Source organism: Oenanthe melanoleuca, chromosome 18, assembly GCF_029582105.1.
Source record: "Oenanthe melanoleuca isolate GR-GAL-2019-014 chromosome 18, OMel1.0, whole genome shotgun sequence".
NCBI lineage: Eukaryota > Metazoa > Chordata > Aves > Passeriformes > Muscicapidae > Oenanthe > Oenanthe melanoleuca.
Genome location: NC_079351.1, coordinates 791,386 through 815,686, shown reverse-complemented (window position 1 = coordinate 815,686; position 24,301 = coordinate 791,386). Strand labels below are relative to the sequence as shown.

Here is a 24,301-nt window from a genome sequence, read left to right as displayed (position 1 = left end):
AGAGGGGTTTTGGAATGGTGCCCAAATTGGAAAAACTCAACTAAAAGAAGCCTTCCAAAGAAGTGACAGAAACCCAGGAGGAATGACAGCAGCAGCTTCCAGGGCAAGGTGGGCAGGTTCCAGCCAGTTCAGCCACTAATGCAAATATCTCACAGCAAAGGATAAACCCAGCCCAGACAGAGATGCTTCTAGAGCTTGAAGCCTTATTAAAGATGAACACTAAAAATCCTGGATTAAGTTTTCTTTTAAGTGAAGAGCATAAAATTGAATTAATTCATATTCCACGTTATATGAGGCAGCTGCCAGTTTGATGCAAAGTGTTCCTGAGAGTGTCTGGAGCAAGGTGGGGCTCAGACACATAAAACAGGCACATATATGTCAAAAATTCCCAGCCAGGATGAACATGGGATGCACACAGCAAAGCAACATCATTATATTTTACTTTTTAAATCTCCTGAACACATTGGAGCATCTAAGCAATGAACAGGAACATGGAAGAAAAAAAAAAAAAAAAAAAAAAAAAAAAAAAAAAAGGCAAATCCAAGACAGGATCAGACAATTTCAGCAGCTGAGAAGCCCAGACCTGGTGCAGCCTCCCCAAGCACTGGGGGTGTCACAGTGAGACCCCCCCAGCTCCCACACCCCCATCCCATCTCCAGGAACCAAAAAGTAAAAACTGAATTATCCCAAGTATTGAATCACTGAGCATCACCTGCAGAATCCCTCTGAACACCTGGGCAGCAGGGAAGGGGAAAGCAGGAAGCATGAAATCAGTTTCTGAAGGAATCCAGAGGAAATCCAGGCTGACTGTGTGCTGGGCACGTTGGTGAAATAATAACAAACAAACAGAACCAGGAACAAACTTTGGGGAAGAGCCCATTCAGCAGCTCTAATGAGAAGCCAGACTTTTCAAATCAAACCCTTATCTTGTAGAGCTTTCTAAAGAAATCAAAGAGCACAGAGATGAGAGGAAGTATCTTTTTGATATAAACCCACTTGGATTCCCAGAGGCTCTTCAGCAAGATCTCCACACAGATTTGGAGGAAAGTCCTTTTATAAAGACTTGCTGATCAAACAGGCAGGTGGGGAGATCCCTAATCTCAGCCATGGAGGGAAGGGAGGGCTCTGGAAGCTCCAGGAGTGTTCTGCAGCCTGGGCCATGCAGCACATTCCAGGCACTGCAGGATTCCAGTGCCACTGCTCTGCACCACCAGCTCCCTCCCTGACCCCACTACCACACACCTCTCCCAGGCTCTGCCTCCATGTGCCAGGCTGGCCTGGCTCCAGGCCTGCTGAGGGGGAAGCTGTTCTAGTGAAAAACCACAGACTTCACTCACAAACAAAAATACTTTGTTCTTTGGTTCAGCCAAAACGGTGATTAATAACCCAAGCCTGCAATTCACTGTGATTTCATTTTAATACTGACTAAACCACAGCTCTTTTCTTGCATCAAAGGAAGATTTAGGATCCTGCATTCACACTGGCTTTGGAGACACATCAAAGGACAGACACATTTAGAGCTGCACATGAACACTTTTGGTTTTGCACAATTCCACAGTAAATATCCCAGCCCAGGACACAGCAGTGCCAGGGGTATCCCAGCAATGCCAGGGTTATCCCAGCAGTGCCAGGGTTATCCCAGCCCAGGACAGGATCCCAGCCCAGCAGTGCCAGGGCTGTCCCAGCAGTGCCAGGGTTATCCCAGCACAGGACAGGATCCCAGCCCAGCAGTGCCAGGGCTGTCCCAGCAGTGCCAATGTTATCCCAGCAGTGCCAGGGTTATCCCAGCCCAGCAGTGCCAGGGCTGTCCCAGCCCAGGTGAGCTGCAGACTCAGGGAGCAGACACAGCCAGCCTGGTGTGTGATAAGCTCAGAGATAACTCAGCACTGTAAGAAGTGGCTGCAGCTCATCCCATCAATCACAAACCCAATCACCTCAAGCCCACGCTGATATGGCCACAATAACTCTGGGGTTGGACACATCATGCAAATACAAATTATTCTGAACCATATCCACAGACTCTAAGCTTCTTAATTTTATATTAAAAAAGCCCCACCATCTCCTTTTAGGTGTTTTAATTTTAGGCTGTAGGCACATGAAATTACCCTGATACAAATTCATGAGGATTAGGCCAAGATAATAAAAACTGCATATTTAAGTACAAGGGAGTGTGCTGGAAATCCCAAATTGACGTTACAGGCAGCAGCTTAACCTGGTTAACACAGGCCAGGAGAAAACATTCCTGATAAAATTATTAGTCATTGCTAACTTGAAAAATATTAATTACAGTGAAGACAGATTATAACTTAGAGATGTTTTAATTTAAATACTAAACTAAGCCAGAGGGAGACTCTGAGGCAAGTCCTCTGCAGGTGTTTGGGTGCATTTCAAGCCCCTCTCCACCTCCCCCTGCTAATTCCCTCTAGAGCAGCCTGAGGCTCTGGACCTGCTGCTGCCAGGGCAGGATGGGGGCTGGAGGCAGCTCTGAGTGTGGCACAGCCCCCCCTGTGCCTGCAGCCAGCAGAGTGGGACTTTCCCTTCCCTCTGCAGAGACTCTGACCTTGCTTTCAAGTCCAATGTGAAATGAATTCCAAAGTACCTAATCCTGGCTGTGCAGGCTGGGGATCCAATAACACTTCCAAAAAAAAAATGCCTCTGAGCAGTTTGTTCATGAGAACTGATGTTGACAGGGAAGACAAAAATCAGGACAACCAACCTTGAGTTGCTGTACAATACATCCAGGAGACAGGTGTGCTCCTCAGCAGTTCCAAGCTGCTTCACACTGCAGGTTTGTGCCAAAGTTCACAGCAATTCCACCCACCAGCCTCCTGTGTTTGGTACAAACCCTTCCCAACCTGCTCAAATAACCATTCTGACAGGGCTGCCTAAATAACTGCTTACTTTTAAACAAAGGGAATGGCAAAAGGACTCAAACCTGCTTCCCATGTGCCAGATGTGCCCCTCAGCCTGGTGACAGCTCGATGGTCACACCACAAGGTCCCTAACAGGATTTTAAAACAGCCCAGCTCACATCTCTCAAACCTGCTTTGTCAAACAACAGAACACCAGTGTCAGCTCAGCTCCATTCCTTCTCTAGAACCTCAGTTTAAGAGCTCTTTAAACTTCATGGAACTTCTTGTTTCTTCAACAGAAACTTGGATCTTACTGGGAGCCCAGTTTAGGCTGCAGGAGTACAAACTGGGAAATTCTCCTGCTGGTGTCTTCATAGCCTGGCCTGAGCACTCCAGAGAGGAGCTGGGGCCCTGCAGGGCAGGAACTTCATCTTCTCAATACTGAATAATTGTTTAGTAATTTCAGTTCTCCTCTGATTGCAAAGTAATTGTTTAATGAAGCAATTTTCTGATTAAAAACCCCTTAAGGAGTCAGGAGAAGGAAAGCCAATCATTCCAAGGTTTATGCTTTGCTAATCTCCACAGGAAAGGAGTTTAAACCAAAGCATCTCAGGATATTCCTGCCTTAGAAAAGAGCAGGAATATAAACAAAAATGTCAATAATTTCCTCTGCTCATCTCTAAGTTTTGCACAAACTGGTGGTGTCTGTTAGCAAGGAGCATCCTTGGCATGTCCCAGGCTCCAAGCACTGCACCCCTCTCCAGTGGACCCAGTGCTCTTCACTGGGCACAGAGCCCCAGGATGGATCTGCAGGAGGCTCCTCCCTGTCCCCATCCCAGGGATTCACCACTCCAAGGTGTTTTTGTAAATAGGTCACCCAGAGCTGGCTGGTAATCACAGAAATGTGTTAATCAGCTTTGCCAGGCAGAGCTGCTTTTCTCTCCAAGAGCCTTTTCCCATCAGCTCTTTCTTCCCACCTCTGACAAGCCAACATCAATGGCCACAGGAAAACACCCTCAAAACCACAAACTGCTCCCTGCCAATGCTGGCCCCATCTTGATGACAGAGCACAAACCAAAACAGACATGGAGAAGAGAAGATGTGAAATGAGGTTCTTGTCAGCAGTGTGGAAGGGAAGCTTTGAGCAGGAGCTCAGCTGCTGGCTGACCTCCCTTCCAGCACATCCTGCCCTCTGCACTCCAGCCTTGCAGCAGATGCCAGCAGCCACAGGATTTCAGGATTTCCCCACTAAACTGACTTTGCAAGGTTGTTGACTTAGCTCCAGAATGCCAGACCTGCTGCCTGCAGTGCAGGCACAGCTCAGTGCCACTGCCTGCTCCCTGCAGCTTCTGAACACACTTCCCACAGCAGCTCATGCCTGAAACCATTTTTTCATTTTGTGACTCATTTTTCCAGGAGAATCCCTGAGAAACCAGTGTTAAGTACACTACTGCTGCAATTTCACAGTTTCCACTTTCAGGGGTGTGTTAAAGATTCATCAGGGTTTTTTCCTCACTGTCCAAAGCCCTAAACCACGAGTTGTGCCCAGAGCTGCAGCAGGGAGCCCCCCTTGCACAGCAGCTCCCAGATGCTCAGCTCTGCTGCTCCATGTACAGCAGCTCAGGGGCAGGCAGGAGGTGCCCAGCTGAGGGTTCCAGCACCAAGAGCAGCTGCCCTGCCCTGCCCTGGCCATGGCTGAGGCAGGGTTGGGATGCAGATCACCTGGACAGAGACTCCAAAGGCAGAACTACAACCACTGACTCCTCATTTCCTCCACATTCCCCATGCATTACAGAGTGGGTTTATCCTTCAGCACACTGAAATCTGCTTTTCAATGGCCACTGCTTCCAGAGGGGTGTCCAGCCCTGGCTGACAGTGACACTCTGACCACACAGCTTCTCAGACAGAAGAACAGCAATAACTGAGTTTCACAATTAAACTTGTTGACTCCACTTCTATGGCAGATTTTTTTCCCCCCCAAAAAAAACCCCTGCTGGTTTATGCTGAAGACAGTTGATCTTTAACAAGACAGCAAAGGATTGATACAGCAGAATTTTGCAGAGCCTGAAATAGCTGCCAAATTCAAGGAGCTGTTGGGAAATGAAAACCAACAAACATAGTCCTCTAAGGAAAACCTGGTTTTGTTAAACAAGGTCACACTGTCTTTTTGTTGTTCTTTTCCTTCTTATTAATTTTTTTCTTACATGTTCCTACACCTGCAGATATCTCCTACTGGAGACCAAGTACCAGTTTTTCCATGTTCCCCTTTGGAATTCTACAGTATTTCTTCTGCAGGAGCAATTAGTATTTGCTGTTGTTTTAAAAGAAAAACCCTACAGAAATAAAGGAAAAGTATGACTCACTGAGAGACCAATAATTAGGTCATGTGTTCAATTAGTTTTCATGCTTAAGTAGTTACTCTTTAGGAAATGCTCCCCTTTGATGTGCAGCAGCAACTTCCCAATTAATTAGGCAGAAAAAAGCAATGAAGGAATGAAACCTCAGACACAGAATCAAAGCCCAGAGATCTCTAATGAGGGGAACAACAGCATCAACAACAGACAACATGCACTGAAAGGGAGAGGCTTTCAGTGATCCATTTCAAGTACCCTGGCCCTGCTTCCTTTGAAATGAGGAGAAAACTGTTGGGAAGCAGACTAAAGAGAGGGAGAAGCAGCCTGTTTGATCAGAAATCACTGTTTCCTTGAAGGCTGCCACAAAAGAGATAATTTATCCATATTGTGGGAGATGTGTCCTCAGAGACCATCCCACAACAGGTGAGACTGGATCAGAGGGAAATGGGAAAGCCCTTTCTCCACTCCCTGCCCAAGAACAGCCCTGCAGTGCCTGTGCCACCCTCCAGCTGCAGGCATTCCCTAACACCACCTCCTGCTTTCAACCCACTCTTCCCAAAGGCTTCCTAAAAGTTTATTTAATCTTCTGGATTTCCCCATCCAGGATTTTCATCCCCCTTCATGGCTCACACTTCACCCCAGGGATGCCTGTTCAGGTATAATCCATTCAGCTCTAATGAAATCAGCTCATTCCAGGAGAGAATTAAAACAGCCCAAATGACTCTCTTAGCAAAAAAAGGAGGAAATTGAGAGAAGAAAAAGGGAGGCAAAATTGTAGCACTTGAATTAAAAAGTCAATACTGTAATTGACTTAGTTTTATGTAGGCAAGTGGGTGTGAGGGGGAGGATTCTCTGGGAGTGATGGGTCAGTGCCTTGGCCTGGCAGGAGGGGAGTGCTGCTGGCAAATCACTGTCAGGATGCAAAACCCCCACACCCCACAGAAGAACTGCCCCCAGCTGGAAGGTCTGTACAGAAAATCCCAGGGAAGCAGCTCAGCAGGAGCTGAGTCTGCCCTTCCTGGCAGGGCTGGGGAAGCTCATCAGAGAATAAAGAATAATAAAGCTCAGAGAGAATAAAAGGCAGGATTGCAAAAAGCAGCTGCTGCAGGAGTGCCACTGGGATCTGTGCACCAGTACAATCCCATCAGAAGCATCAAAATGATTGAGTGAAGGAGGGAAAACTCCTGTGAGTGTTGTGGTCAGTTTGGAGTTACAGGGAGAACCTGGGCAAAAGCCAGAGCTAACAGAGAAGGGAAAAAATCTATAATTTCATGCAAATTTAATAGGCATATGCTCCAGAGCACTTCAGACCAGGTCCTGGATTATGGGCTGTGCCTCAGGCTGCACAGCCAGGGAGGGGCACAGGGCACTGGGCAGGCTGGGAGCAGGAAGGACATTTCCAGCAGAACCTGGGGAAGCCAGGCTGGCACCCAGCAGAGAGGGCAGGCAGCAGCCCCACTGGGAGCTCATCCCACGGGTTCTGTGCAGGATCAGGGCACACAGGGGATCCACACCAGCTCTGGCCACTCCAGCCTGCAGGGACAGAACTCCCTCCCTCTCTCCCTGCAAGCAGAGCCCAGCAGCAGAACCTCCATCCCAGCAGCTCTGCAGGCTGCAGCACAGGGCCCAGCTCCTGCACTAGCTGGGGCTTGCAGAGCAGTAACTCCTGCCCATAAAACTCCCCAGGGCTCCTGCATCTCCATAAAGCATCCCCTGCAGCAGCACTCCAGCCCACAGTCCTTCAGCCCTGCTTTCACAGGCTCTTGACTCTTAAACTAAGGCAAGTCCCTGCCTTTGCAGTGGCACAACGTGCAGTGCTGCCAAGAAATCTGAATTTCCACCCCAACAGCAGGGAAATGTTTGCTGCTCCCTGCCAGCACAGCAAAGCCATGCTCTGGCTGCACCTCACACAGGCACAGTTCTGCAGGGGGGGCTGAACAGGGTCAGCAGCAGAGAAATCCCAGTTCAACACCATCAGTCCCTTCTCTAAATACTTCAAATACCGAGCAACCTCCTGAGAAACTCCAACCATTTTGTTCTGGGCAGTTCTGTCTCAGCCAAACGCTCCTCTTGGATCCCAGGGATCCATCCTGGGGATCCCAGCCCTGGCACCAGTGAGCCCCAGTTCCACCCAGCTCCTGCAGCCAGTCCCACCCACTGCTGCACATTCCAGGGCAGAGAGCAGTCCCAGGAAGGTTTCCCCTCCCAGGGAAGGTTTCCCCTCCAGTCAGGCATTACCAGGTCCTGTGCTCTTCACTTTCACTCCCTTTTCTCCTTCCATTCTCAGCAGCCCCTCTGATCTCTGTAATTGAGCCTCTTTCCAGATTATCCTCACGTTTAACCCCTTCCCTGCCCAGCAAAACTTCAGCCCCAAACCCAAGGGAGTGTTGGTGTAGAGCTGTCTTGGTTTCCCTTCCACTTTTCCACCAGCATTTCAATTATATCTGCACTGAATTGCAAGAACTCTTTACTTGTTCAGAGAACTCTTTATCAAGAACTCTTTATCTCACAGCTCTGTCATCTCCTACACTCTCTCCCAGTACAATCTTCAATTGAGAACTGCATGAAATGACTGAATATTGTTAAGGCAAGATTTTGCAGAGGAAACAACAGCTGAAGTGGATTTTACTCCTGCAGCACACAAATTTATGTAGCTACACAACAATAAAGCAAAGTCTTCAATTTAATCAGAACAAATACTTCAAACAACAGCAAGCTGATAAATTATTTAGAAAGGGGCTCAATAAGACCTGGAAGGAAATATCCATCAGCTGTGCAGCCTGGGAGCTTCCAGAAACACGGAATTTTCACGCTTTACCCTTTTTACAGTTTTCTTTCAGAAAAGTTGTTTGTACTGAGCAAAAAGGGGATGTTGGAGCAGAAGCAGCCAGGACTGGCTGGCACAGGACTGGTGACACCGTGGTCACCACTGCCACCAGCAATTAGCACCACTTCACTCCCAACAAGGTGCTGATGACAGCAGCTCCTGCTGGAAGGCACTGACAGCCTGGCAGCACTGGCTGTTTCAGAAGATTGTCATGATTTGCTCTTTTCTCCAGACTGGTTTTCCCCAAACTGCCTTCCTTCCATCCACTCCTCAACCATTCCAAGCCCCCAAGAAACAGACAAAACTGGATGCATTAGTATTTATATGAAAGCTGTAGGAAATTCAATAATGTTCCTATTGTTTTATTGCAGATGGCACACCAACTTCTCTTTATTACTGCAGAGAGCTCCAGAGCCCTGTGGAGTGCAACAAGCAGGACGTGTTTGGCTTTGCAATGTGCCAGGGCTGAGGTTTCCTGCAGGAAGCAGGAATGAGCCCAGCTCTGGGACTGCCTCCACCAGCCCCTGCTGCTCCCGAGCTGCCCCTCCTCCCCCAGAACCCAGCACAGGAAAGGTGCTCCTTCCACCTCTGCAACAAGATGCTTTTTCTCCTGTTTGATTTCAGGCACTCTTTGAATTTGCTGCTAAATTCCTGGGCTGTGGAGATTTAAGAATTGTCAGTGTGCCACCAGGAAAAACGCAGAAGGAAATTCTCTTAACTGTGCACGAGTACCTGCCATGAATGCTGCAAGAAATAAACACCCTGAGCAGCAGCCCAGGAAGGCAAGCAGGAGCCCAGGCTGCAGCTCTGTGAGCCCCCAGGCAGGGGAGCCCCAGGACACCCCACACTCACCCTGGGCTGCCAGTTCTCATACTGCTTCTGCAGGTTGGCCCCGATGGTCTCCAGAGCTTTCTGAGGCCCCATGGACAGAGGATCTGGGAACAGAACACACAGCAGCACTCAGCTCACCCAGGCTGCTCTCAGGGCTCCTGCCATGCCAGCTCCACACTCACCAACACCTTGGCCCTGCTGGAATTTACCCAAAGATTATCCCCACATTCTCCAGTCCAACAAGAATCCAGCTCCATTAGACACTGACAAATGGGGAAGATTTCTCTCACGAGGTGCTGAACACAATTTTGTTTCCAAAGACAGGAGAGGCATTGCACTTGTTTCTTTTAATAATGAAATAAGGTTTCTATTGTAAATAATGACAAGAACTCAAATTGGTTAAATATTTGATGACAAACATTTTCTGTTGATGAATGCAAAATCCTGCTTCATTTACTTTCTTTGCTTCCTGCTGCAGAGATTGTGTGCCATTTGTAATATTTAAGAAGTTAATTTTATTGCTAGATAATTACCACAATCCATACACAGCAATACAATTCCAGGCCATGTGCTTTATTCAAACACCATGGACATATAATTAAACAATTAACAAGTTTTCTCTAAAAAAACCCTACAAGCTAATATTTTCCTATTTAATATCAATTATTTTAAAAGCACTAAATCAGATCAATGAAGGGGGTTTTTTTTCCAGTTTTTTACAAATATCCTTTTGTTAGAAACAAAATGCAATAAAACAGATGAAAGCAGGATTTGGAGAGTTATTTTTCTTTAATGAATAAAAGCACGTGGAAGGTGCAGCAGGACCTGCAGGTGGCTCTGCTCAGAGGCCACTTGTCACCAGGGGTGGCCATGTGTGACCCCATGTGTGAACAGCAGACATCACTGCACCCCCTCCCTGCTCCTGAGGCTGATGGCAGCCAAAAATCAGATATTTCCCCAATTACCTTCTTCAGAAATTTCAAGTTGGCTGGAAGTGGAAGGAGCACTTGTGTACATAAACAGACTGAAAATGTAATTACAAAACTGCATTCAGAACTCTCTCTGCTGATGACAGGCACTAATGACTTTATTTCAGTGGCTCTGCAATCTCCTCTGCTCCTGGATCTGAGGCACCAGGGCTGTGCCTGCCAGGGCTCTCCTCAGCCCTCCCAGGTTACACACCTGAGGTGCTGTGATTCACAAGGCAGGGAAGGCAAGGTCACCAAGTCTGCTGGAAGTTTGTACAGGAACTCTGTTTGTGCAGTGATTAATTTGCTCCTGGGGCCTGTCAAAGCCCTGAGCTGAGGACTACAGTGCCCAGCGTGGGATGTGCTGGAGGCTGAGCATTCCCAATTCCTAGATAAAAACCCAAATCTCTCTGAAAAAGCTTCTGTACACAAGATATTTCCTTCTAATATTACTTCAGAATGGTCTCATCTTGATAATTAGACTTTTTTTTTCTCCAAAATCAAGGGAACTTTTAATTTCTTCACAAAAAACCTAGGAATTTAGTGCAGTGCTGCATGAAAGTAGCAAACTCAGGTGTTGGAGCTGCTGGCAAGACATCCTTGGGAATAACTCCAGTTCTTCTGACTGATTCCAATTAAAAGAGCCCTGGAGCAGCCACCTCCAGACACAGCAAGGTGTCTGCCAAAGCTCCCTGCTCTGCTGGGTGAGGCAGACAAGGGGCACTGGCAGCTCTGCAATCCCAGCACTCTGAAGGTGCCTCTGACATTTCCAAATCTAAAATAATTACAAGAAATCAAAGCAGCTCATTAGCAGCTGGTTTCTCTCTGTGGGGTCTCACTTGAGAGCCCAGCAGGAGAGCTGACCCTGGCAGCAGCTGGGGCTGGACTCCTCCCTGCCCAGAGAGAAGCAGAGGCAGGTTTGCAGTGGCAGGTTTGCTGCCAGCCCAGCCCAGGCTCTGGAAGGCCCCAGCCCTGCAGCTCTGGGCACTCACCAATCCAGCACTCCAGGCGGGCACAGGGCGTCGTTTTCACCACGTCTGGGGGATCCACGCCCACGTTGAGGCACAGAACTAAGGCAACACTCACAGTCTTCATCTGCAAAGACAGCAAGCACAGCTTAGTGCACAGCTCTGGGCTCCCAGCTCCTCCACCCAGAACCCCTGCAGGCTTCACCCAACCTCTCCCACCTGCTCTGCCACATGGACTATTTTAAGCAAGGCCTGACTGATGAAATTTTTCATATTTTTTATTAGAATGTACTTAGGCTCCATGTTACTATTTTTGTTGTTATTTCCAGAGCCCATTCTTCTCTTTCTCAGCATGGAAATGGGTCCAGTGAACTTCTGCTACTCATCTTAAATTAGCCATTGTCCAACTGAAACACATTATTAAAACATTAGGCAATGCTATTCAGGGGCCCTGAACAAAATTATAATGCAGTGTGTGATCTCTAATACTGAAACTAAAAGAATTACAATGGAAAAACCCCCAAGTGACAAACAGAGCCATGAAAAAATTAAACAAACAAACACACCAAAACTAATCTATTTAGTACGTTTTTTATTTTGTTTTCTTCACGTGTTGGGTTTTCTTGGAGAGCCCTGCAAGGAGAAATCCTGGCTCCACATCCCCCTGGCACTGCCCAGGCAGCACAAATGTACCCAACCTCACCTGGGACCCAAAACTGCCTCAAACCAATGACAAACCACCTTGGCCAGCTAAAAGTACTGCCTGAAAACTATCACTTCACATCTTTATGGGTTTTTTCCCAGACTCCCTGATGCCAACACCTAAACCAGAGCAGGAAAACAGAAGCAGTGAGAGGCTCTCAGTGATTCCAGGCATTCAGGGCTTGCCTGCAGCAAGGCCACCCACATCCCCAGGCTGCTCTGTGCAATCCACAACAGCAAGGGAAAAAAAATCCCCAAATTCACACTTAGGGAAAACCCCAGAGCCACATAAATGTGTAATTTAATCAGAAGCTGGAGCAGGCAGGCACCATTCACAGGCTGTACAGCAGGGCAGAAATCCTGCAGCATTTCCTCACTCCATGGCCATGATGGGGAATATGGAATAAAAATCAGCAGGAGCTGTGGTTTGTGGCTTTATCCCAACCCCAGCTCCTGCTAACAAACCCTGCAATGCTGCAGGATTCCCCATGGCAGGAATTGCCCAGGACTGAGCAGCACAGAGAGAACAGGAGCCTGAACAGGAACTCCCTGCCAGGATTTCCCAGGAGTGCCCAGGGTGGGTGCAGAGCCCAGAGCTGCAGCTCAGCACTCAGGATATTTGCCTCAGAGCACTTTGGCAGAGTTAGGGACATGCACAGGAAAAGCAGAGTCAGTGGCACAACCAGGGCCAGTCCTGCAGACCCTCCAGTGCCCTGAGCAGCTCTGAGTGCTCTGGACCACCCAAAACCAGCCAAAAACCATCCAAAACCCACCCAAAACCCACCCAAAAACCACTTAAAAACCAGCCAAAACCTCTGAGCACTGCACAACCCCTGCCCTCCCCAGAACCCAGGGATGCAGGAGCTGCATGCTGTGCAAGGGCACAGGCACTGCCAGAACCATCCCACGCTGCCACACACACTGAGCAGCCCAGGAAACACAGAAAACTACACAAAATGACTTATTAGACACAGAAACACATTAATCATTCCAAGAGAAAGTATCCTGCCAAGCAAGCTTCTCCATCTCATTTATTTATTGTTTCCCATTTGCAGGCTAATACTGACTTATTTTTCAGTATTTTGCTGGTAATATCTGATTGGTGGCTCATGCTGAACAGGCTGATATTTATTTTCCATCCCCAGGTTCAGGGTTTTTAATAAGTGTTTCTCCTGGAAAACTGACAGCAAACCCTTGAGAGGAACAGGAATTGATCCCAGGGACAAATGGGGGGATTTCTCCTCTGCCACCTGCCCCAGGATGGAAAGCCTGGCCCTGCACCATTTGTTCTGCTAACAGGGAGCACATCCTGGGAGCTCCAGCTCACCCCTCTGACCACTCCTCACAGGGAGGATTTTTGTGCTCAGTGTCCCACCCAGCCCTGCCCTCTGGCAGTGGGAATTCATTCCCTGTGTCCTGTCCCTCCATCCCTTGTCAATAATCTCTCTCCACGTTTCCTGCAGCTCTTCCAGGCCCTGCAAGGCCACACTGGGGTCAGCCCAAAGCTTCTCCTGCCCAGGTGAGCAGTCCCAGCTGTGGCAGCCTTCCCTCCCAGCAGAGCTGCTCCATCCCCTGCCCATCCTGAGCCTGCTCTGGGCTCTGTGCAGCAGCTCTGCAGGTGGGGCTCACCTGGGGCACAGGGGCACAGTGCCCATCCCTGCCCTGCTGCCCACGCTGGGGCTCAGCCCAGCCCAGGGGGAGTTTGGGGGACAATGCATGTGACTGACCAAAAAGGAAAAAAAAAAACCAGACCAATCCCAAAAACCCCAATAATTTCCCACTTCTAAACTCTTTTGGAACACATCAGAAACTTCACTGCATATTTATAGGTCCTTAATACAAGCAGCACGAGGACATTCTCATCTGTCATTAGGACAGTGGAAATTTTCTTTTCCTCATTTCAGGAGGAATCCATCAGAATACATTTCCAGGGATTTTTGTTAGAATTAAAAAATGGAGCAGAAGAACATTTGGCAAGTTTGTAAGAAACCCAATATCCAAAATGCTCTGTCAGCAAAGGCTGAAGATCAAAGCACAGCAGCTCTTCCTGTGGGCTCTGCACTTTGGAGTGTCATTTGTATGTTAAAAAATGGGATACAACTCCCCAGCTTGTACTGCATCCCATTTCAAGTGATTTAATAACTCTGGGTCAGAACCTGCAACACTTAAATGGCAAAAGCCACTCAGTCAGAATGCTCTTCCTGAGAAGTGATGGCAGAGAACTCATCCCAAAGCCACTGGAAATGGGACTGGGGGAGCAGAGGGAGCTCTGTGTCTGCTCGGAAGAGAAACTGCTGATTAAAGCATTTGACACTAAAATTTACATCTTATGCTAAAGACCTTTTAAAATATTCCTGTTTCACCTCTTATTTCATTTAGAGGCCAAACAGATCTGCAGGTGAGTACAGTGCAATATCTGCAGGTATTTTCAGCCAGGAAAGAAACCATTATGTTCTGGGTTTGATTGAAAACATGAAGTTTTCTCATCCCAGGGAGCTCACCTGAGCCCACTGGAGCATCCCTCCAGGCCAGGCTGAAACCAAAACACCCATTTCTGTCAGCCTGAGTGAGAACAGGTTTGTAGCTCAGAGCCAGAGAGCTGCTTGATATTCCAGCTCAAGTAACAGCAAGAACAAGTCAGTGCATTTATGGGAAACTTTGCATTTTGTGCTACATTCAGACTGGACATTTTAGACCCCATTAATATTTGATTTTTACACTGCAATTTGCAAACTGAAAACTTTCACTTAAACATTACCCAGATGAACACTCAAGTGTTAGAAACCTGCCTGGGTTTATGCCAGTGAGCCCAAATTGCTTCTGGGAGTTAATACAAATACAAGATTAAGTCAGCATTAAACATGAAATATATGCAGCTACATTATTTTACAGAGTTGAGGATGAAGTTATCAGCATTAAACACAGATACTGGGACAAATCTCCCAAATTCCAAATCCTCAAATGAGTCTCATTTGAAAACCCTCCCTGGCCAGGAGGCTCAATTTCCTCCTTGTGCAGGAAATTCATTCCCTTCTCAAAGCCTTTTTTCCACATTTTTCTCTACACCCATTTCCAGATTTGACACAAATCTCTTCACCACCAGCCAGGTGCTCCTCAGGTAGCAAGGAGGTCTCCAGAGAGAGCAGAACAGGAGGAAACATTGTTCTCCTTGAGTTCAGTTCTCTCTGCAACTGTTCCCTCCTTGCCAAGCTTCCCTTGGGCTCCCAGCCCAGAGAGGTGACAAGTGGTGACATCTGTCCTGCAGCATCCCCAGGCCCTGGCACCACCTTCCCCTGAGGAATGCAGCTCTGCACAGGCAAACAAAGCCCTGACCTTCCCCTGCCCCACACAGCTGCATACAAATTCCCAAATATTCCATGTGGGACTTGCCCCACCCAGGGGAACAGAGCTCCCTGCTGCCTCTTCAGCTCCTGCACCACGTGCAGGGTGAAGCATCTTTTAAAAAAAGCTTTCAGTTTCAAGGAATTTTTTTTTTTTAAAGTAAAGTTTAAGATAAATAAATTGTTTTGGGGGAAAAAATCTCCATGTGCTTCTCCACAGCAAGAGAAGCAGTAGAATGCAAAGAACTGCTTCAAGTTAAAATAAATAATTCAACAGCTCTGCAGGTTGTCTCCAGCCATCTGCAGCCCAGAGTGAGTTCCTGGTGTGCCAGCCTGCTCCAGATTCCTCGATCACCTCCTCCTGAGGGCTTGGCTTCTCCTCCAACCTCTGAATTCAGCACTAATGCTCTGAATTTCCTTCAGAGCTTTCCTGTGCCCAACACAGGCAGCTCCTACACACAGCTCAGTGCTCAGAGCCCAGCCCTCAAACACTGCAAACACTCCTGAGCTGCTGCTGCCACTCAGGCACCCAGAGCCACCCCAGCCCCTCGAGTGACAGCAGTGACATCTCAGACTCGCTGTGGCCATCACAGATGCAGGGTGAGCCCAGGTGCCACCCCCTGTGCTCCAGGTTAAAAACTCCAGACTGGAGCAGGCTGATCCTGTCTGCCACAGCTCAGCAGCCAGACACTGCCTCCCACCCACTCTGGGGTGCTCTGAGCCAAAATGGGGCTTCCTTCCCTGTCAATCACTTCTTAAAAACCATGAAAATAATAGAAAGCAAACATTTTATTCCTATGATCTTTGCTTTCTGCAAAAGAACCGACAAGAGGCGAATTCCAAATGTCATTCCCCATTTCTCTGGACAAGGGTTTTCCTCCTGGCCTCTGCTTTGCATTCCTGCAGACTGCTCATGGCTCCACAGCATTCCCACTCCTGCCTGGCACTGCCTTTAGGAGGTGTCTGTCTGCCCAGGCTCTGACTGACAGCCTCACATCTTCCTCACAAACTGTTCCTCAAACCATTGCTGGACAGCCCCCCCAGACCCTGCAGCAGTCACAGACTGGGGATGCACTCAGAGTGTTTGAGCAGGAGCTGCAGCAATCCCTGAGCCACAGCCAGGTGCTGCCCATGAGCTCCTGCACCAGCAGCGTTCCCCAGCTGGCAGCAGAGCAGGGGCAGCCACCAGGACAAGCCCAGGGGCTCAGCTGGGTGCCAGGCTGTGGGGAAGGCACAGAGGGCTGGCCCAGCCTCACCAGGCTCAGCCCCCATCCCTCCCAGGGCTCCAGCTCTGCCCTGGGCTGTGCCAGGGGCAGGGCAGGGCACAGAGCTCCTGGGCTGTGCCAGGGGCAGCACAGGGCAGGGCACAGAGCTCCTGGGCTGTGCCAGGGGCAGCACAGGGCACAGAGCTCCTGGGCTGTGCCAGGGGCAGGGCAGGGCACAGAGTTCCTGGGCTGTGCCAGGGGCAGGGCAGGGCACTGAGCTCCTGGGATGTGCCAGGGGTAGCACAGGGCACAGATCTCCTGGGCTGTGCCAGGGCCAGCACAGGGCACAGAGCTCCTGGGCTGTGCCAGGGGTAGCACAGGGCACAGATCTCCTGGGCTGTGCCAGGGCCAGCACAGGGCACAGAGCTCCTGGGCTGTGCCAGGGGTAGCACAGGGCACAGAGCTCCTGGGCTGTGCCAGGGCCAGCACAGGGCACAGAGCTCCTGGGCTGTGCCAGGGGTAGCACAGGGCACAGAGCTCCTGGGCTGTGCCAGGGCCAGCACAGGGCACAGATCTCCTGGGCTGTGCCAGGGGCAGCACAGGGCACAGAGCTCCTGGGATGTGCCAGGGGTAGCACAGGGCACAGAGCTCCTGGGCTGTGCCAGGGGCAGGGCAGGGCACAGATCTCCTGGGCTGTGCCAGGGGCAGCACAGGGCACAGAGCTCCTGGGCTGTGCCAGGGGCAGGGCACAGAGCTCCTGGGCTGTGCCAGGGGCAGGGCAGGGCACAGAGCTCCTGGGCTGTGCCAGGGCCAGCACAGGGCACAGAGCTCCTGGGCTGTGCCAGGGGCAGCACAGGGCACAGATCTCCTGGGCTGTGCCAGGGGCAGGGCAGGGCACAGAGCTCCTGGGCTGTGCCAGGGGCAGGGCAGGGCACAGAGCTCCTGGGCTGTGCCAGGGCCAGCACAGGGCACAGAGCTCCTGGGCTGTGCCAGGGCCAGCACAGGGCACAGAGCTCCTGGGCTGTGCCAGGGCCAGCACAGGGCACAGAGCTCCTGGGCTGTGCCAGGGGCAGCACAGGGCACAGATCTCCTGGGCTGTGCCAGGGGCAGGGCAGGGCACAGAGCTCCTGGGCTGTGCCAGGGGCAGGGCAGGGCACAGAGCTCCTGGGCTGTGCCAGGGCAGCACAGGGCACAGAGCTCCTGGGCTGTGCCAGGGCCAGCACAGGGCAGGGCACAGAGCTCCTGGGCTGTGCCAGGGGCAGGGCACAGATCTCCTGGGCTGTGCCAGGGGCAGGGCAGGGCACAGAGCTCCTGGGCTGTGCCAGGGGCAGGGCAGGGCACAGAGCTCCTGGGCTGTGCCAGGGCCAGCACAGGGCACAGAGCTCCTGGGCTGTGCCAGGGCCAGCACAGGGCACAGAGCTCCTGGGATGTGCCAGGGGCAGGGCTCAGAGCTCCTGGGATGTGCCAAGGCAGCAGAACACCAGCACAGGGCTGCAGGCTCACCTGCTGCACAGCCTCCTCCCCTGGGCACTGCCCTGCCCTCTGCACTGCACTAATTACACCAATCACACTAATTACCCTCTGCTCCATCCCTGCCCAACAAGAGCTGGAGGTCACCCTGGCCCAGCTCAGCAAGTACTGATCAATAAATACAAACACAGAAATAAAAATGCTGGTGAGGGTGCTGCTGGCAGAGCCTGTGGGACAAGGAGAGGCAAAGGAATCCTCCAACCCCTGAGCCTGGCACAGCCTGGCACCCCTGGCACAGCCTGGCACTGACACAAACCTGGGCTCCAGTTCACTGGATAATGCACTGCGAGATCTACAGAGATCTCTAGAGAAGAACAGGGGAACAGACAAACAGCCAGTGGGTTTATCAGATCTGGCAGTGCCACTGAAAGCTCCAGAGGGATCAATAACCCCTCAGTCACCTCTGGGCAGCCCAGGGGAGAAGGTCAGCACAGCACTGAGCCAGTGAGCACAGCCCTGAGAGAAACCCAGAGCCCTGAGAGAAACCCAGAGCCCTGAGAGAAACCCAGAGCCCTGAAAGAAACCCAGAGCCCTGAGAGAAACCCAGAGCCATGACCTGAGAGAAACCCAGAGCCATGAGAGAAACCCAGAGCCATGACCTGAGAGAAACCCAGAGCCATGACCTGAGAGAAACCCAGAGCCATGACCTGAGAGAAACCCAGAGCCACGACCTGAGAGAAACCCAGAGCCATGACCTGAGAGAAACCCAGAGCCATGACCTGAGAGAAACCCAGAGCCACGACCTGAGAGAAACCCAGAGCCACGACCTGAGAGAAACCCAGAGCCATGAGAGAAACCCAGAGCCATGACCTGAGAGAAACCCAAATCCATTATCTGAGAGAAAGCCACAGCCCTGAGAGAAACCCAGAGCCATGATCTGAGAGAAACCCAGAGCCATGATCTGAGAGAAACCCACAGCCCAGCTCTGACAGAAATCCCAGCCCAGCTCCCCAAAAGAGCCACCCAGCCCACGGGCCTTGCACACTTCCATGGGTTCTCTGCTCCCAGGTAAACCCTGCTCATCTGAATTAAGCACATTTGTATGCAGTCCTGCTTTAATCTGCATTTCTAGAGACACCTAATTGTGGATTCTTCTTCTCATAAAAACAGGATTTAATTCTCACTCAGCAAGTTATGAGGCAGCAGGAAAAAAAATGTAGAGGTAAAACTATTACAATCAGCTTTGTTGCTCTCTGCTTATCTTAGAAATCAATATAAATACAGCAAATCTTAATTTAAATATTCTGAATTTAATAGCAACTTGTCAGTAAAACCTGGTGTACTTGGAGTCTTTTTCTTTAAATCAAGTTATATACTTTGGTTGCTACCGAGGCTGGGAGATTTAATTCAATACACAAAGCATAATTCCAACCCTCTCGTGTTAAAAATATTCTTTAAATAAATAATAGATCAAAGCAGTGTCACTTTGATGGCATATGCAGTCCATGGGAGGGGGAGAGGAAGGATTAAATGTTTTCAGAGCAGCCCTGTGGAGGAAGGGGCGGGGGACACCAGTGAATTCTCACTTATTTTCTCTACATTTACCTTTCATTACTCTGATTTGATTCTCCCCTTATCAGAGCTCTGCCTTCTAAAGAACCTTCAACTTCACATAAACTCCGGGGTTCCTGAGCAACAAAGCCAGATGAGGAGTCACTGCACTCCCAAATCTGTGACTCACTCCCCTCACCGTAGCAGAGCTGGGATCACTCCCATGACTCCTCGGTGAATAAGGCAAAATCTGCCACTGCTTGGGGCTGTCGTGATTCACGGGAAATGCCACAGCTCCACCTGCACTGGGGCTGCCAGAGCCTTGGCTGGGCTCAGCTCTGAGCACTCCTGCACTCCCAGCCAGCCTGGGGTGTTCAGTGACACAGTGGTCCCCAGGCTGGGCTGTGCAGCTCATTTATCAGACTGCAGCTACTGGAATGTTCTCCACACTCAGCTCACAGCCAGAGGCACGTCCCCTGCACAGCAGCAGCCCAAGGACAAGAGCACCCCCCAAACCCATCAGCCCTGCCCGTGGGAAAGGCAGCCAGAGACAAAGAAGCTGCAGAGAACTGGGGAGGGGGCCAGAGCCTCCCAGAGGGGTGCAGGGAAGGAAGGGCTGGGCTGGAGCAGCAGGGGGACCCCGGGGCTGTGGGCACTGCCAGGGCTGCAGCAGCACCGGGGGACAGTGCTGGGAGGCAAGGAAAGAGAAAGAGAAGAAACCTCCTGGAAACAGCTAAAACAAGGAGTAATTCATTTATGATGCCAGACAGCACAACAAAGGAGTTCAGGAACAAAAAGGGGAAAACCAACAGCCCATCAGCTTTCACCCTGATGGCACAGGCTGCCCTCACACCAGCACAGAACACCCCACAAAGCTCCTGGGTGCTCTCCAGGTGCTCCATTCCCTGCCCCCTGCAGCAGGGCCATGGGGAAGCAGCAGCAGAGGGAGCTGCCCTCCCTCCTGTCACGGACACCAGGTCAAAGCAGATTAGATCCCATGAACTGGTCTGCAGGATTAGCTGAACTCGAGCTCACTGGGTGGAAATATTTACCAGCCATCATCCCTGCAGCATTCCAAAGCCCATCCTCATCCCTTCCCTCCCCGGCTGAGCTGCTGCCTCTGGTACCTCACACAAAGCACTCAGGAGACAGCCAATGACAGCAAAAATGGGGAATAAAATACAAGGCACAAAAAATAGCTGCTGAGAATTGAAAGTAATGAGGTTGAGCATTCTTGAATCAGCTGTTCTTCCTCCCTCAGGTGTCTTTACCTGCTTTTGGTATCTTTCCATGCACCTGTTCTTAAATAAAAAGTAATTATACACAACAGCAAGTTTGTCCCAACGATCCCTGGTCCAGCTGCCCAAACACAAATGACACCTGAGCTGCACCACTGGCCCTGCTGGGAAGTTATCTGGCTCCAGCTGACAGAGGAAGCAGAAAAATTCAAGATTTACTTCTGTTTTCTTCCTTCTTAAGAATCAGATTCAGTATTTTGGAGAGTGAGCCAGGGCCCAGCCCCACTGAGCTCATCCCCAGAGAGCAGCAGCAGCAACAAGCACGATGTTTCTGGCAGGGGAGAGTCCCAGAGGAGGAGGCTGCAGGCAGTGGGAGCTGGGCTGGGATGTTCACTGATGGTGTGAAACATTTCACACCAACCAGAGCCCCTGAGCACCCCCTGAATGAAACATTTCACACCAACCAGAGCCCCTGAGCACCCCCTGAATGAAACATTTCACACCAACCAGAGCCCCTGAGCACCCTCTGAATGAAACATTTCACACCAACCAGAGCCCCTGAGCACCCTCTGAATGAAACATTTCACACCAACCAGAGCCCCTGAGCACCTCCTGAATGAAACATTTCACACAGACCAGAGCCCCTGAGCACCCCTGAATGAAACATTTCACACCAACCTGAGCCCCTGAGCACCCCTGAATGAAACATTTCAGACCGACCAGAGAACCCCTGAGCACCCCTGAATGAAACATTTCACACCAACCAGAGCCCCTGAGCCCCCCCTGAACCTGTGCTGCTGCTGCTTGCACACCCTATTGATCAGCCCAGGCAAGGCAAAGTCATTCCCGAATTAGAAACAGGCAACTCTGCAGATCAGGAAATGAGGGAGCAGGAAGCGTCCCAGGGAGGCAGAGGCACCCAAAATAGAGCAGCAAGCTCATCACACCTCCACAGCCTCCTGGAGAGTCTCCTCTGTGCCAGAGCCCCTTGGAGCAGAGCACCCAACGAGTCTGTGCTGCCTTTAAATCACACCCAGAACGTTCCCTCAGCCCAGCACTGATCTGCCAAGTCCCATTTCAGCACGTGGCTCTCCTCATGGCTCAGAACTTGTGAGAAGTGTCATCACCAGTCTGGGAACACTGAGACTCAGGGACAGCCTGGGCACATGGCCTCTGCACAGAAATTCCAGCCTGGAGTTTCCATAAGTTATTCCATCCTATTAGAAGAGGATCATAAACATAACGGAAAGCTGGCCAGGAAAACCCAAAAATATCCATAAACAGCAAGTTATGGGTACAAGAACTGTGAGAGCCAGGGAAGATGGAACCCAAAGCAGGTCCCAAGGACAGAAGGAGTGGAGATGATGCCCCAGGACACTTCAGGTGGCACACAGAGGATCCCAGACTCCCAGCTGGGACACTCCTCTGTCACTGTTTAACACACAACACCTCCCCAAACACACCAGGAGCTCCTGCTGCAACACAAGAGTTTCCCCTGAAATCGACTTCCTGCCTCCAGAACCCCACAGTCTGTTTCTCCAGGTGCGAGGACACCCTCACCCTACACTGCACACACCACACTGCTGCACACCCCAAACCCAGCAGCTCCTGGGCAGCTGCAGCTGCTGCAATTCCTGCAGCCCTGCCTGGGGCTGCCCATGCACCTGCTGGCCCAGGGCTCCTCCTGACTCTGCTCTGTCCTGCCGAGAACACACCAAGCACCCAGAGCTGAAATGAGGGAGCTGCTCCCCGAGCCCAGTGCTGCGAGCATCGAACCAGCGCTTCTGACCCATCTGCAGCTCTGCTTCCCTGACTTCACACGCCTGGGACACAAACTATCAGATCCACAGGCAGCGTTTCCTCTGACAACAGCTCTGCCTCCTTTTCCTCCTGTCCCCCGACTGCTCCTCCTCTAAGCCCCTCCTGCCCCGCAGCGTTACCCGGTCCTTCATCCTCCAGCTCTGAGCCAAAGACTTGGAGCCTTCGATCTTCTCGCAGTGCCTCTTCTTCATGAAGGCCAGGGGCAAGTTCCAGTCCGTCAGGTCGGACTCATCCTCCTCCCCGAGCCCCAGGAGGGGAGACTGCAGCAGCTCGGACTCCATGGGCGGGACAGCGATGAGCAGCCGGGCCCCAGAGAGGACAGCGATGTGCAGCCGGGGACAGCGATGTGCAGCCGGGCCCCAGAGGGGACAGCGATGTGCAGCCGGGCCCCAGAGGGGACAGCGATGTGCAGCCGGGGACAGCGATGTGCAGCCGGGGTGACAGCGATGAGCAGCCGGGGACAGCGATGAGCAGCCGGGCCCCAGAGGGGACAGCGATGTGCAGCCGGGCCCCAGAGGGGACAGCGATGTGCAGCCGGGCACCAGAGGGGACAGCGATGTGCAGCCGGGGACAGCGATGAGCAGCCGGGCCCCAGAGGGGACAGCGATGTGCAGCCGGGCCCCAGCGGGGCCGGGTCCCTCCGGCCGGAGCGCGGGTCAGGGGCAGCGTTCCCCGGAGCGCGGGGAAGGACGGGCCCGGGCAGCGGCCCCGGCCGGGCTCGGAGCACCGAGGGGCGGCGGGGAGCGGGCCCGGGGCCTCCCTCGCACCTCTACCCCCGCGGGCCCCGCGCTCCCTGCGGCGGGCACGGCGCCCGGCCCATCGCGGCTCCCTCGCACACCGTGGGGCCGAGGGCGGCTCGGCGAGCTGCGCTCCGGGGGCGGGCGGGCGGCGGGCGGGACGCGCGTCCCGGGGCCACGGCGAGCGCGGCTGGGCTCAGCACCGCGGCACGGGGGCGGCCATCTTGCCCGGCCCACAATGCCCCGCGGTACGGGCCGCCGCGAGGGACACGCCGCGCCGCGCGCTCCGCCGCGCCGCCGTGGCGACAGCGCGTTGCCATGGGGACGGCGCGTTGCCATGGGGACGGCGCGGGAATCCCAGAATCCCAAAATCCCCGAGGCTGGAAAAGCCCTCCCAGAGCATCCAGACCCAGCTGTGCCCCATCCCCACCTTGTCCCCATCTCAGATCTCTCAGTGCCACCCCCAGGGATGGGCATCCCAAACCTCCCCGGGAATTCCCATGGGGAAATTCCTCCCGCTGTCCTTGTGTGGCTCAGCTCGAGGCCGCCCTGCCCCTGTTCCCTTTCCCTGTTCCCTTTCCCTGCTCCCTGTTCCCTTTCCCTGTTCCCAGCCCCACACTCTGCCCAGACCCGCTGAGATTCACCCTGAATAAAGCTGCACATCAATCCCTGATGCTGAGCTGCTGTCTCAGCACTGACAGCCTCACACCAGCCTGTCCTGCTCTTCCAAACACTCCCAGGCACACGAGCAGCCCGGCCATGCCTGTTCTTGGTCTGTGCTTTGTATTGTGTGGTCACTTATTTATTCTAGAGCATAAGAGCAGGGGATGGTGAAAGTGGGCACAGCCCCAGATGTGTCTGATGCTTGCTCCACCATGAGGAAAGGCAGGTGAACAATTTCAGCCACAGATCCTCCTTGCTATTAAACTGAAGGTTAATTAATATCAAATATTGCTCCTAAGGAAGTTCCTCAGTGTTTGCTCCTGGCAGTAACCAAGCCCCACCACATTCATATTTGTAATACCTGAACGTGCAAAAATTATTTCAAAGTAGAAATGAAAGAATACACATGTAATTTGCTTTACAGAACAACTAATTTTCATAAATTCTTTTACACAAACACATAAGTACTTTGTTTACACTCATGGGATATTTCAAAAGCAAAGACCTTTCTTTACAAGGGACTGGAAGACTGGCAAGTGATGCTTCTTGGGGTGGCCAATTTTGCTTTGCTCCTTCCCCTGCTGAGCAGCTGGTTCATTGCTCTCGGTGCTGTGTGCTGATGGCTGATGATAACTGCAGGATTGTTATCAGAATGAACTGCCAGGCTGCAGGAAATGCTTATGGCTGTGATTCTGCTAACCTTTCATGAATTCCTCAGCAGCAGCCACACAAAAGCAGAGAATTACTGAATTCTGGGATGCTTGGGGGGGAAG

General features: G+C 51.5%; 1 protein-coding gene across 1 annotated transcript in view; it reads right to left on the bottom strand.

Annotated features, from left to right (window-relative positions):
* Positions 1–22,459, bottom strand: part of RPTOR (regulatory associated protein of MTOR complex 1) — a 98,599-nt gene extending 76,140 nt beyond the window's left edge. The window contains exons 1-3 of the mRNA XM_056506076.1: positions 22,248–22,459; positions 10,825–10,927; positions 8,886–8,968 (exon numbers count right to left, since the gene is read on the bottom strand). Of these exons, the coding sequence (XP_056362051.1) occupies positions 8,886–8,968; positions 10,825–10,927; positions 22,248–22,409 (348 nt within the window). The 5' untranslated portion in view covers positions 22,410–22,459. The remainder of the gene's footprint in view (positions 1–8,885; positions 8,969–10,824; positions 10,928–22,247) is intronic.
* Positions 22,460–24,301: the final 1,842 nt, after the last annotated feature.